The 15,870-nt window shown below is 35.2% G+C and overlaps 1 protein-coding gene across 2 annotated transcripts in view; it reads right to left on the bottom strand.

The window, feature by feature from the left end:
* The window catches only part of exoc6b (exocyst complex component 6B), a 146,778-nt gene that overhangs the window by 98,945 nt on the left and 31,963 nt on the right, over positions 1 to 15,870 (bottom strand). For both annotated transcript variants that reach the window (XM_052127243.1, XM_052127251.1), the window contains exon 2: positions 2,105 to 2,270. In XM_052127243.1, coding sequence (XP_051983203.1) covers positions 2,105 to 2,270 — 166 coding nt within the window. The remainder of the gene's footprint in view (positions 1 to 2,104; positions 2,271 to 15,870) is intronic.

Below are 15,870 nucleotides of genomic sequence, written 5' to 3'. Positions count from 1 at the left end.
GTTAGCCAGCATGTGGTGGCAAAAGATAATTTTTGTGTGTAATATGAGCCAGTTGGTGACAAAGTGAATCAGATAGTCATTGTTTACATAGAATAGCGCTCTGTGATCGCTTGTGTTACTACTACATTACTAAAGCTAGGAAATCGCTTTAAACGTTAAACTAACAACTTCACCATTACGGCTCATCACAGCTGAGAGACACATCAGACTGATTGACTACAGAAATCATGGTGCTTACCTCTTACCAGAATTTCCACATTGGATACATACTGTTTAAAATGGCAGAGGACATCGCTGTTTATATAGTGAAAGACCCTTGCGAAACAATTAGACCACTTAGATCTTTGTCTTGAACTTTTGGCCAAGATCAAGATACAAAACTAAAGGTGATAGAAATTTGTAGTGAAGGCCCCACTATTATTGAACAGCCTGCCCTGAGATATTAGATCTGCTCAATCTGTGTCTCTTTTTATGTCTCGTTTAAAACTTGCTTTTACTACTTTGTACATTTTAGTTTTTACCTTGTTTTACTGAGTTTTTTATATTTTGTGAAGCACTTTTACATTTTCATTTTACATTTATGCATTTGGCAGATGCTTTTATCCAAAGCTAACTACAGTGCACTTATTACAGGGACAATCCCCCTGGAGCAACCTGGAGTTAAGTGCCTTGCTCAAGGACACAATGGTGGTGGCTGTGGGGATTGAACCAGCAACCTTCTGATTACCAGTTATGTGCTTTAGCCCACTACGCCACCACCAAACTATGCTATATAAATCAAGTTATTATTATTATTATTTCAAAAATTCTCATTTTTAATGGTAGTGTACAGAAGAGGATTAGGACCAAGCAATAATAAAAAAAAAATAAAGCCATCTCAAGATTAAAGTCATTATAATGCGAGATTAAACTCGTTAAATTTCGAGAAAAAAGTCGAAATACAATCTTGAGAATAAACTCATTAAATATCGAGAATAAAGTCATTATAATGCGAGATTAAACTTAACGAGTTTTTTCTCGAAACACAACTACTTTATTCTCGATATTTAATGAGTTTATTCTCAAGATTGTATTTCGACTTTTTTCTCGAAATTTAACGAGTTTAATCTCGCATTATAATGACTTTAATCTCGAGATGGTTTTATTTTTTTATTATTGCTTGGCCCTAATCCTCTTCCGTAGAAGTGTATGCTTGTCCAGTAAAATTATGTTAAAAATAATATAACATTTGGCATTATCAGGAGGACTTTTAAATATTAGGACCCTAAGAATTATTATACATTATATTCAACATTATATACATTTTAGTACAATTACCTGTAAATGCAGTGCAGATTAACACTTGCGCTGGAAAGTTGCATTCCAGTGCTCATTGTATTACATGCGTTAAAACATGAGGAGAAACTATTTACACTTCAAAAACTGGCATACTTTTTGACCTCTGAGAAATCAGTGTGATATCCAGGAAAGCTGCACAATTGATTACATTGAAAATGAAATTGAGGTATATTGTTGCAAGGTTACTAAACCACAAAGCACAGTTTAATTGCACTCCCTTTCTCAATTGCATCACTTCTGGTAAAGACAGACAGTTTTGCGAAACAAGCGGATATACATGCTTGATTTTTAATTCATAACACGTATAAATTATAAAACAGTAAATAGCAGTAAAATGAAAGTTATGTGCAGGAGAGAAACAACTCTAATCACATCAAACAGCACAATCACTCGGTCATCATACCTGATGCAGCAACCGCTCCACATTAAACGGTATGCTTATTATGGTCTTCTTTGAAGTATTTATAAAGTGCTCTTGTGAGATGGACAACGGGGGTCGTGTTTTTTCCGCTTCAACTTGTCTCCGGCATTTTTAATTAAGTTTCATCATGCAAAACATTATCCACTGGGCTGTAAATGTTACTAATAGCTTTTCCATGCTCGCATATATATATCCAACTAATCGATAATAAAATTAATTGTCGATGATTTCCATTATAGATAATTATCGATTTGACTGATTAGTTGTTGCAGCTCTATAACACAGTTTCTCAAGGTTTCCGCCATTCTTCTACTCACTCTCTTTATATCTCCTATTCAAACTCACCTTGAGTTTCTGGGCTTCCCCTCGGACTTTGAGCAGTTCAGTGATGGAGTCCACAAAGCCCTGGAAGTGATGGTTGCACATCTTCTCAATTTCACGGTCATGGTTTCGAATCCGACCCTCCAGTTTCTCCATGAAGAGTCCATGTTCCTGTCCATCATAAACGGACCTTTCAGCACAAGAGGAAGAGCATGAGCACAGCAGTTTACAGCCATGGGCCACTTTCAAGAAATAGTTATTCTGTACCCCACACATTTTCTGCCACTCAATCTGTGATTCTGAATTAAATCCATAACAAAAGTATGTAATTTCTCTATGGGTCACAAGACGTGCCCATCATGAGACTGACCAGTCACTGATGCACAGAGTTAAGACACAATACACACTGCATTCATTCTTTAAAGACATATATCTAAACAATTATTAACTTTCTAGGCCTACTTAAATTTTCTTTTACAACTGTAACTAATAGTATACTTTGGTGATTACATTAATCCATACATACTGTTAAGAATTACACACAGCAACAGCTACAATGTCTAAAACAGTAGGATACTTTCTAATTTTATTTGTAGACTAATAAACATTAAGGTCAATATATTATTTGATCATAAAGATTTAAGAATCCTTTTGAAAAATTACAGTATTTTGGGGATTATGTGTCTCTTCAGCGTAATAACAGTTTCCCCGAAATAGTGCCACTGAACGTTTAATAAAGAATGTTACAAAAAAAAATCTAATTTTGCCAGATTTATCATAGACAAGTATTAGATTATATGTCGTAACAACTCCCTACTTTTCAAATCATCCCAACGCCCCTGTATGAATGCACACATAAATACATTATTTTAATTATGTAAGGGTCTATAGCTTCAACAATGTTGTGAGAAAAGTATATCACAATATATGACTGTAAAAGTACAGCGTTAATTCACATATTGCCCTTATCAATTGAGTGGAAGAATGCAGAGGAGAAAAACAACTATAAAACACCTGCTCTTACTGGCCACTAGGTGGAAGTAGAATATATAAAATAAACATTCATAACCAGCCAACACAGATCAAGAAAAACTTAAAGGTGGACAGATTTATACTTTTTGTTTAAAATTCAGGAGGCTGTGTCCCACCCTCCGCAAACACAGCTGAGGCCAATTAACATCTAGAAACTCATTGACTTCAGGAGATTAAATATCCCACTGAACTAAATGTACAAGTGTGCATTAGCCAATGAAGATTTAATAATAAACTTTATTATATATAGTGCCTTTAAAGAGCCTCACAAGATGCTTTACATAGAAAGGAATAAAAAATACAAAGACAGTAAACATGCATCTCGAAACAGCTAATGATAAAACAGTAAATAGAATTATAATAATGAATTGAAAACAACAGGATCAAATAAAAGCCTTCCGGAAAAATTAAGTTTTAAAAGATATGATTTAAATACACTAAAAGACTGAGCTTCTCCAATTTCTGGGGTAGATTTAAGGAGCCAGCCTTACAAAGCTGGTGTGGATACCCAATAAGCATAACTTCTGTCTTATTACTGTAAATTCTGTAAAATAAAAAAATCCAAGTTCATCTCAGAAATACAGTTTGAAAAAAAGGTATCTGCCAAGTATTCACCAGGTTTAAAAATGAAGATGTAGATCTGTGTGTCATCTCTGTAGAAATTATCATTAAGACCCAGTGATCTCAAAAGCTGACCAAAAAGAAAAATATCAATACTAAAAAGTAAAGGGCCCAAAATGGAAACCTGTGGGACACCAGAGTGGACTGAACCAATCTGAGACCCTTTACCACCTAGAGAGACTGGACCTGAATCAGTTTAATGCAGTACCGGAGACACCAAAGACAGATTCAAGATGGGTGAGTAAAACAGTGTGATCAACAGTGTCGAGAGCAGCACTGAGATCAACAAAGATGACAATAGAGAGTTCCATAGATTCAGAGCATAAGAAGAGAAGGCCCTGTCAACCCATAGACCATAAACAAGTCTGAGGAACAGTTAAAAGACCGGATTTAGAGGAGCGGAGATCTCGCTTTGGGGTGTATGGTGTTAAAAGCTCAGACAATTATTGGGGAACCAAACCATGCAAAGCCTAGTAGAGAGACAACCTAGAGAGACAAACTGCCTACGATCAGAGAGATAGGACCTGGACCAATTTAATGCAGTACCGGAGACACCAAAGACAGATTCAAGATGGGTGAGTAAAACAGTGTGATCAACAGTGTTGAAAGCAGCACTGTGATCAAGGAGGATGAGAATAGAAAAAGAGCCTGAATCTGAAGCCATTAACAAGTCATTATTTGTTTATTTGTTTATTTGTTTATTAAAAGGATCCCCATTAGCTGACGCCGAGACGACAGCTAGTCTTCCTGGGGTCCAAACAATACATCCAAAAGCCAATAATTACAATCACAATTACTCACAAATATATCATATATAAATACACAAAAACAAAAAATAAAAACAACAAAAAAAAAAAAAAAAAGAAATAATAATAAAGAATAATATAGCACATAATGCAACCTCACTCAACCAATCCAGACGATATTATGATGTTGAAAACCAATACAGTCTTAGTCTTTTTTTAAAACCAGTTTTACCCTTGATTTCATGAACCACAACAGGAAGATTATTCCAAAATACAATTGACCTATAAAACACAGTCCTCTTCATAGAGTCAGATTTAGGTAGGGGTAAAGAAATCTGTCGACTATTTACCCCTCTTGTGTAATGTGAATGCATATCTGAACAATAAATTATATTATCATAAAACAATTTAGGAAACCAAGTGTTAATAATTCTATGAAAATATACTAACATATTAACAGATAGTCTATTCTTGACCACCAGCCAAGCAAGACGTTCATGCATCTCTGCAACACTAGTTCTCGAAGAACAACCAAGAACCAGTCTTGCAGCCTTATTTTGCGCCACTAGTAATTTTTTTAAATGACTGCTTGATGCAGCAGACCATACAACAGAACAGTAATCCAAATGACACAAAACCAATGTACAGACAACACGACTAAACAACTGTAATTTTAAAAACTGTGCACATTTACGCACTACTGCAACAGCTCTACCCATTTTAGCAACAACTTTGTTGATGTGATCAGACCATGACAATGTGGAATCGAGCCAAAGTCCCAGAAGCTTCACCTTTGTTACTTGCTGTACATTTTGACCATTTACTTGTATATTAATTTTAGGATTATCAGATAATCTATACTTAGAACCGAATATTATACTCACAGTTTTTGAAATATTTAGAACAAGTTTATTTGTTTTGATCCAATTATACTGCATAATAAAGAGTAGAATCATCAGCAAACATAGTCAATGTAGCCTTACTGAGTATATATGGCATATCATTTGTAAAAATTGAAAATAACAAAGGTCCTAGGCAACTTCCTTGAGGAACACCACAATCCAGGGACTTGCTACTAGATAATGCACCATTAAAATAAACTCTTTGCGACCTCTCCGACAAATAGCTCTTAAACCACTTGATTGCTGAGAAAGTAAAACCATAACTAATAAGTTTAGAAATCAAAATTTCATGGTCAATCACATCGAAGGCAGCACTGAAGTCTAGTAGTACTGTACCCACTAGCATAGAGTTATCAAATGATGTTAGCCAGCTATCCAACATTTGTGTCATTGCAGTGCAGGTGGAATGACCATACCTATAAGCATGCTGAAACATAGTAGTCAAATCATTGTTAGAGAAGTAATCTTGCACTTGCTCAAATACAATATTTTCCAATAATTTACTTAGAATAGGCAAGATGCTAATAGGCCTACTATTTGGACCACAGAAAGTTGATTTTGTGTCTTTGGGTAACGGAATTATCTTACCCTCCTTCCAAAGTTTTGGACACACACCACTAATCAAACACCTGTTAAAAATGTGACAGCTTGGTTTAGAAATATGTCCAGCTGATAACTTCAACAGCCGACTATCCAAGTTGTCTGTACCAGCAGACCCACCAACAGTCAAAGATCTCAACAACATTTCCACCTGCACAACATTAACCTGATGAAATTCAAAACTACACAGTTTATCTTTCATAATACACCTTTCAATTAGCTCATCTGAGTTGGAATCAACAGTGTATTTCATTGACTCTCTAAAGTTAGAAACTTTATTAAAAAAATAATCATTAAAATAATTTGCAATCTGTATTGGCTTAGTCAAATAAACTCCATTCAATTCAACAAAAGAAGTACAAGTCAATTTTTTCCCCATGATTTCATCGAGTACATTCCACATTCTCTTACTATCTGTACCGCTATCGTCAATTCTCTTCTTAAAATATTCTTTCTTTTTCACTCTGTTCACCTTGGTCACCTGATTCCTTAGAATACAATAACATTTTCTGTCCTTAAGAGAGTCAGAAATAACCACAACCTTTTTAGCCTCTTCCCTTTGAGCTATTAAGCTCCTTAACTCATAATCAACCCAAGCAGCACTTTTGGCTTTAACTGTAAATTTCTTTAATGGGGCATGATCGTTAACAACTCTCATAAAACAATCCATAAATAAATTAAGGGATGCATCAACATCATAAATGTCACTTATCAAATTCCATTTAATATTCTCCAATTCATTTAGAAAACTCTCCTCATTAAATACCCTATAAGATCTTTTCATAATAATTTTAGGACAGGCTCTAGGTAACTTAGTTCTCCTGGAGACAGCAATACAGTTGTGATCACTAAAGCCAACTGTTACAGAAATGGGTATTGAGCACATATCAGGATTATTAGTGTAAATATGATCAATACATTTTGATGTTAAAAATCCTGTATTGTTACTAGAAATTCTTGTTGGTTGATCCATTAATTGAGATAAACCACAGGTGTCTGTCGTGGTTTTAAGCTTGCTCTTCAAAGGACAAATATCAGACAGCCAATCGATATTTAGATCACCCAACCAGTATAGCTCTCTGTTTTCCTCAGTCACTTTATCTAGCATATTACATAAACCATTTACATACTCTATCCTGGCACTAGGTGGCCTATAACAACAACCAAGAATAATAGGTTTTAAATGAGGAAGATATACCTGTAACCATAACACTTCAACATCATCAACCATTAAGTCATGTCTCAGTTTAACAGGGAAATGATCCCGTACATAAATGGCCACACCTCCTCCAAAACTGTTTCGATAATTTCTATAAATTGAAAACCCCCCTATATCAACATCTGAATTGTCTATGAAGTGATCCAGATGAGTTTCAGAAATCGTAAGTATGTCTATTTTGTTCAGTTGCAAAAATAAAGACAAATCTTGAATTTTGTTCCTTATATTAATATGTGCAAGGATTAAACCTTTAGGTAATTTATTTATTCTAGTCATCTTAATTAAAAGTAAATAAGTCCTATATTATAATCTAGTTAATTATCTTGTACCCTAAGTTATTATAACTACATCAAGTAGGCTACATACATATAATATAAGTCCTGCACACAGACACACATGCATATACACAAACATATATAAAACTGAGCTTTAAAGTGACCTTGACTAGAGCCGTTTCTGTACTATGAAATTTATGAAAACCATACTTATATGGTTTAACATCTCACTCTAATGGCCCTTTTCCACTGCACGTTACGGTTCGACTCGACGTGGGTGGGATTATAGAATGATCATCATAGTTGCGCCTCCTCTACTGCCGTGACATCATCTTAAACATGACACAAACATTACTGACCATAAACAATAACACGACCGCTAGCTGTTAGCTACTAGTTCATTCTTCATTGTGCTGCAGAAAGAAGTTGTTGCATGGTGATTTTACACAAGTGTAACAGTTAAATTGTCCTGGTTGTTTTAAAAGCAAGCTTAAATAAACTAAATAAAGTGAAGCTTTTCTTTTTTTTTTTTTTTTAAAGAGTAATGTACCATCCTCCATCGTAACTCCAACAACACTCTACCTCCCATTGCTCACTGTTTTAGATAGAGTCCATTTGGTCGAACCACTTCCACTTTTCCTTGATGGTTCTGTAGTCACTTTTAAGTTTTTGTTTTTACTTTTCCCTACACTGTTGGTAGGTCCCGTGGTGTCTGTGTGCGGCCAACAGCTGAGACATTTCCTGACAAGCTTATTCGTTTTGCGTCGTTTCATTCGTCGCTAATGAGAGGAATGTCTGCACCACTTTTATTGATCACGGCAAGTGAGCAGAGTCGAGTCAAGTTGTACCGTGCAGTGGAAAAGCCCCATAAGATTTTTGCAAGGAAGGGAAGATTTGAAATTGGATGGAAGTTGCTCAAATTGTCCAAATCCATATTAGGCTTTTTTGGAACTGAAGTTACAGCAGCAATTTAAAATTCTGCTGGCACAACACCAGTATGCAAGGAGTCATTTATTATGTCCAATACAATGGGACACAGAGAGGAACATTTTTTATTTGAATAGACTAGTCGGTAGAGGATCAACTATGCTAGTGGTAGTTTTCATAAGTGATACCTCATTACTTAGAGTAACATGGTCAAGTTGAGAGAAATTTGAGAGAGGGGATGCCGGAGAAAATCTATCTTGGTGCTAAAAAAAAGTCTAAAAACAAGTTACAAAGTGTAGGCAAAGCAGGCAAGGTGGTGGAACAATTACATTTGAGCAATCTATTAATGTATTAAAAAGATGTCTTGAATTATTTTGATTATTTATAAATATTGCAGAGAAAAAACTGGATCTGGCAGATTTGATTTCTTCTTTATAATCATGCAAGTTGTCTTTCTAAGCCTGGTAATATACATTCAGGCCAGAAAGACCCCACTTTCGCTCCATTTTATGACAAGCAGACTTCATTGAGCAGAGATTGTCATTATACCATGCAAATTATACGTCCGATTGACACGATTAGTCAGTGATTTTAGTGGAGCAAAAGCATCTAAACCAGATGTGAGAACAGTGTTTAACAGAGAAATCTAGTCTTCAAGGAGATCAGACGAAGAAAAACAACAGAGTTCGTAAAAGCTGGCAAATCAATAGCATCCATTCCATTTGTGATATTTTACAGTGTAAGAAGTATTAATGTTTGGTAGCTCCATATTAAAAAGATGGCTAAATGGTCAGAAAGTCCTAAATCAACAGAGGAAAACTCAGACACAAAAGAACCATTTGCAATAACAATGTCTAAGGTGTGACCTTTGTTATGTGTTGAACAGTCAAAAAACTGGATCAAATCAAAACACTCCAATAAAGACAGAAATTACTTTGTCCAATGCTGAGCCTTTTGAGTCAATGTGGATGTTAAAGTTCCCCAAAATAAGTATTCTCTTGAACCTGAGGCACAGCAGAGACAACAATTCAGCAAACCAGACAAAAAGGCTTCATTAGACTTGGGAGGTCTGTAGACTGTAGAGACACTCAGAACGAGGCACTCAAATTAAGTGAACTGTGGTAGACACTGGACTTATGTTGTTGTATTTTAGATGGTGAAGCACCATAATACCCCCATCTCTGCCAGAGAGTCATGAAAGATCAAACAACCCATAGCCCATGGGAGTCATTTGAATAAGAGGAGACATCACTCTGTTTATGCCATGTTTCTGTAAAGTATATAAATTAAAATATTTTCTGTGATAATGTCCGATAACAACAGAGCCTTGTTATTCACAGAGTGTGCAATAACAGACTCGGAGACAGAGAAGACGGGGAAACCTCCAGACATGGAAGCAATGACAACTTGTTAAAATCAACGCCAGTATAAAACAGTCTTTTGGCTTTCCGCCGGAATAGAGATGGCAGTCGAAGACGAAGAGGCAAAACTGCATCTTGCACTGCGAAGCATGTAGCGTTTTGGATGCAATATTCCATTATTTTGAATAAATTCTTAAGTGTCTTTCGGCAAATAATAGTTCCATTTTAAATTCAGTAGCTCCCCTGTAGTGTAACTTAAAGCCATGAAGGGACCCACATTAATAGTACCATCAAAGAGAAGTAAATCCTGGGCAAGGCGACAGCAGGGTTGACTCCACCATAGGAAGCTCACAGATAATAACAGCAGTCCAAAGTTTAAAAGTTGACCCCACATCGCAAAGAAGAATAAATTAGTGCTCAGACTAAAAAAACGTAAAACATTGAGACTCCGAAAATCAAGGAGTGGGCCAAACACGCCAGTGTTCCCTATCAACCGGAAATTTGAGATTAACTTTTTTAAAGGGACAGTTCACCCAAAAATGTAAATTCTCTCATCATTTACTCACCCTCATTCCATCCCAGATATGCATGACTTTCTTTATTCTGCTGAAATCAAATTAAGATATATTTTGAAGCTCCAAAATCCACATAAAGGCAGCATAAAAGTAATCCATATGACTCCAGTGGTTAAATCCATGTGTTCAAACACGATATGATAGGTGAGGGTGAGAAACAGATACATTTTAAGTCCTTTTTTGTCATAAATTCTCCTCCCTTCCCAGTAGGGGGTAATATGCAAGAGGAATATTAATCACCAAAACTAAAATAAGAATGTGAAAGTGGAAATTGACTGGGCAGGGAGAAGAATTAAGAGTAAAAAAAGGACTTAAATATTGATCTGTTTCTAACCCACACTACATCATTTCTGAAAATATTAATTTAACCACCAGAGTAGTTTGGAGTACTTTTATTTTGCCCTTATGTGGATTTTGAAGCTTCAAAATGTTGGCACCCATTCACTTTCATTGTATGGACTTACAGAACTGTACTGATACAGAAAATCTTTGATTGTGTTCAGCAGAAGAAAGTCATACACATCTGGGATGGCATGAGGGTGAGTAAATGATGAGAGAATTTTCATTTTTGGGTGAACTCTCCCTTTAAGTCTTTTTGTTTCTACATTTAAACAAAGGACAAAACATGTGCTAAGTGAAACAAAGCATAAGATGACTATCAACAACCAGCCTAGTTTCTCTTCATGCAAGTTATGGAAAAAGTGGTTTGATTTCTCTGTAATACAACTGGGGTGCACCGATCGATCGGCCACCAATCTAAACCGGGCCGATCATGCCTAGAATCAGGGCCGATCTTTTTTGCAGCATACAGGGAATCACACATACGCTCCTACTCTAATGAATGAGTGCTTTCTCAGCCCTTGATGCATGACAGTGTGGCCTCTGGAGGGTGAATTGTTGGCAATTCTATGTACTCATGAATTTAAACTTTCAGACATGCAGTTATTCAGATGAATATGCAGGTTTGTTTTTACAAAGGTGTAAGAATATTAAAACATGTATTAATATTAAAATGGCCATTTTCTAGAGTCATTATGGTTGTACTTTTGACTCGCTGATCTGTGAGCATGGAGAAGATAAGAGACTGCAAATGGGTATAAAAATGAATTAAACATCCAATTATATGTAATCCAAATATGCAAATTAGTGGTCTACCGATATATTTGCAGAGGCCGATAATTTGGCCGATATTCTGACTATTTTAATTATCGCATCAGACGGTAAATGTTCCCGTTTGGGGTTTCTTGAGTGTGCTGAGAATTGCCTGCTTGCATGTGAAGCAACAGAGACATGTAAACGACCAATCACAGTTCGTTTTCTTGTTAAGTGCCCTCATGTTATTACAATAATAGACCAGTGTGCAACACAGTCTCATTCAGTTTCATTCTCCCTCTCTCTCCTCAACAGTTCCCTGTAACTTTTAACTGTCTTGTCTAATGATAAATAGGCAAATACCAATAAAAACTAATATCATATACCGTCTGCAAATATGCACATGTATCATTTAATAACCCAACCTCACACAACTTAAGCAGATCCAGCATCCTATGGAGCGCTCATTTATTTACCTCTAAAGCGTGTATTCTAACAGTCACACCTCTACAGTTCCTTGTCACTTTTAACTTTATTTTCTAATGATAAAAGTCAAATATCAAAAAAACTTGTATTATGTACCATTTGCAAATATGCAGATATCTCATTAAAACGCATGTAATTCACGAACTTCATGAAATTCCAGTGTTTTCTTCCAATCGAGCACTCATCTAATATCTTCCTCTGAAGCACATATTCTAACAGCCAGAATCAAAAACAGGATAAGGATCAAAAGTTCCTCTGATTCACAAATCATGATGGTCAGTACATGACAATCCAAGCAGGCAATCTAAACTGTCAGGAGAATGCTGCTCACGCTGGATCTGCACAAGCGCGTAAGTGCAACTTTAAGTTCAAAACCAGGAAAATACTGCCTGCTGAGGCTGAATATGGAGGCAGGATGAAAATAAGGTGCTTTTCAAACTGTTTGGAGTCCAGTTTCCTTAAGAGTTCCATTCATTTAAAATAGCTGTCAGTTAAGCCATTAACTGTTTAGGCAGCAATGTTGCAAGTCAGCCGTCTATGTTTTCAGATTCAGCCCAATGTAAAAAAGTAAATGTCTTATTCACTATGCACTGTCATGTGGCTACAAACTCCAGATGGTATTTTCTACTGTAAGAAAGATGTTCATGCTGTCATCTCAGAACCTGAGCCAGCAACCTCACGCTACTCTAAGTTGAGGAGCCAAGATTGGGCAAAGTTCAGAAACAACTGGAGTTATAGAAATGCCTGCAGTTAACACCATGTACCTGACTTTCACATGGACATTCCAAATACCCATCAGCAACATGATGATTGTCAAGTTAAATGAAACGTTTGTTCAAAACAAAGCCAAGAATGTGTGCTGCACTTATAAATGTTTGTGATGAGATTTTTAGAAAGAAAATGTTTATTAAATGTTTGTGTTCATGAAAATTCTGTGAAATTTTAATAAAAAATCTGGTTTAAATTAATTTGATTAACGCCATTAATCCCATGCCCCCGGAACGTAATATGGAAGATTCCTGAGAAATGCAAGCTTGTAGTACCACCTGTTTACTTCAGAAGGCAGTAAGTGAAATTTCAGCTGCATGGCAATGCGCAGTTTATACAGTGAAGAAAAATACTCTTGAGCAGCAGAACAACACAAACATGCGTTACGTTCTTGCATTCAAACACTTTGAGTGCAAATCCGAACTAAGAGATCTCAAGATGTGTTCTAAGTATTAAACTATATTTAACTTGACACAGTGACCTAATAATTTTATGTTTATGACGCAACGCATCCAAGACACTACACAAGCATGTCTGACGCAGGTGTAAATTGACGGATGCTTAAACAAGCCCTCATAAATCTCCAACTGATTGACAAATTCACTTGTGAAATTAATTGCTGTGAACTGTGTGCCAATGATTGACTTATGATCAATAATATGGTAGTAAACAATACATTGTATTTTAAAGCCACTTTTTGTCTTATCAATGATGAACTCTTCTGCCACAAGAATGTAATGCATTTTAATATAAATATAATATTTTTAAATATTTAAAGATAACTATGTATCATTATTTCATCATTATATATTGAATTATATTTATATAAGGGGCTTTCTCATCAAATATTTGTATCTGCTATTAATCACAATTAATTAATCGGGACACCATGTAATTAATTCGATTAAGAAATTTATCGATTGACAGCCCTAGTTTAAATCTATTTTTTGTATGGAATTTATTGTTTATTGATCTCTTTAAATAGATTTTTAACTATATGAGGTCTTCATGTCATTTGGAGCGACCAATAATAGTAATAACTGTATTAAATTCTCTAATCAATCTAATTTATGTGGCTGAAATATTGATCACTGATACAGTATGCTTAAGTGAATGGTACTTTTTTTTTATTTATCAGTTTTATGCGATTTACAGGAAAAATAAGTCTTTATTTACATTTAAGAAGTCGACTGTGATGTTGTAGAACAAAAATATGAGATCATTATTTATAAAAACAAATGAAAATACTTTATTTCTAAACACTTTATAATACTGATAACTTTTGTTAAGGAAAATTAATGAATTTTTAAATAAATCACGGTCGCACCACATGACATTTTTTTAGGCCACAGCCAATTCATCTAGATGGAAAAAAAAAACACTTATTTTATATGAATATATGTGCACACAACATTCTTAATGTTTGAATATTTGCAATAGATATTCTTATTTTTTTATTTTAAAATTGGCCTGTTGAAAATCCATCTACATCATTGACCCATGTACAATTAGTTTGATTCTGTATTTTTTTAGTAAATGCGATTGTTAATGCGCACATGCTATCCATGGTTGCTGAACTACTGTGTGTACTGTTATTTCCTTCTTAATATATTCATAATTTCTTCATGAGCAAATAAATGATTACATTTGATGACTAAACAGAAATCTACCATTTAAAATACAATATAATTTTTTTTTTGTGTCAAATTAAGTAAATATAGTGCTAAATAAGAGTTGATATATAATTCTTTTAGCAATTGTATGTTTGTTATTTACTATATTCAATTGTGTGATATATCAGCATTGTATTGGCTATCAGCTGCCATACTCTCTGAATATCGGCATCAGCCATTAAAAAACCCATATTAGTTGACCACTAATACAAATCTGAGTGATTTAAAGTGAGTCATGACATTCAGACGTTGTGTTGAGTGATAGTATGTTTGAGCAATCATGAGCACTTTCAGCTCCCTTTGATATGCTCAATCGCTGTTTCAATCAAACAGGCAGAGAACATGTCAAAATACACCAATTACATTTTCAATTCATTTCTACTTTTATATCTATATTACAATACTTATAGTTCTAAAGTAGTTTAACAGAATACTGTTGTAATATTGTTTATGAGCTAGCAAAGGAGACAATGGCATTAAAAAAAAATCTAATCCCCAAGATATTTTGGTAGAAGTAATATTCTTTTTAAACCCCTTCTATAACCCCAGGTAAAGCAATATTTCACACTTGTCATTTTAAAAAGGGGTCACAGAACTGCTTTTAAACCGGGGTAAAATGTTGAACAGTAACAGCAAACAAAACAAATGGCATGATGAAGGGACAGAGTTCCTTTTGCATGTGTTTTCTTCATATGTTTCAGAGGATGAAAGACAAACAAAGAAGATTTGCTTGGAAGCATTTCCACAAAAAAGCAGGTATATTGATAATCAGTAATCAACACAGGTTGCATATCCGTCACTAGCTGTATTTGTCCAATCATTGTTATAGACCTCTTAAATATGCAAATACAATTTTAACCCAGGGTTTATATATGTCGACTACAGACTAGTGAAACATGGAAACCTAAAGAATGTGAAAAATTAAACCAGATAACCCAGGAGTTTTTTTTATCCCTGGGTTAACAATTTCAAGTGTGAAAAGCCCTCTGGTGTTCTCCAGAGTCTGTGGCAGTGGCTTTCAGATATGAATGCGTTTCATGATTGACAGGCATTTGTTTGACTTTAGAGGCCTAATGTCTCAGTTGGACAAGTTTTCGTGCATGTGTTGTCCTGTTCATTGAAATACAAACTAATTCAATATATAAACAGACCACAACACACACCTGAATACACCTTTCCTGTGGCTCAGGAAATGCCCTCCTTCTGTCAGAACAGTCTTGACGTCACATAACACTTCCTCCACAAACACGAATACAATGTGAACACTTCATATTCAAAACGATGTTGAAAGAAGAACTCCGAAGCTCAATTTAGCATTTTTATCTATAGTAAGAGGAAGATGCTGGAAGGAAATATGAGACCTGTACAGGAAGTGCACTAGTAGACATGCTCTGATTAGTCATTCAATTCTTAAAAATACTCCATACTGATGAAAATGCATTTTTTACTGGGATAAATGTTGATTGTGGCCACTTCTACAGAACCTAGTTATGCTGAGAAAATAAAAATCCCT

The sequence above is a fragment of the Xyrauchen texanus genome, chromosome 1 (assembly GCF_025860055.1).
Source record: "Xyrauchen texanus isolate HMW12.3.18 chromosome 1, RBS_HiC_50CHRs, whole genome shotgun sequence".
NCBI lineage: Eukaryota > Metazoa > Chordata > Actinopteri > Cypriniformes > Catostomidae > Xyrauchen > Xyrauchen texanus.
This window is presented reverse-complemented; position numbering and strand designations above follow the sequence as displayed.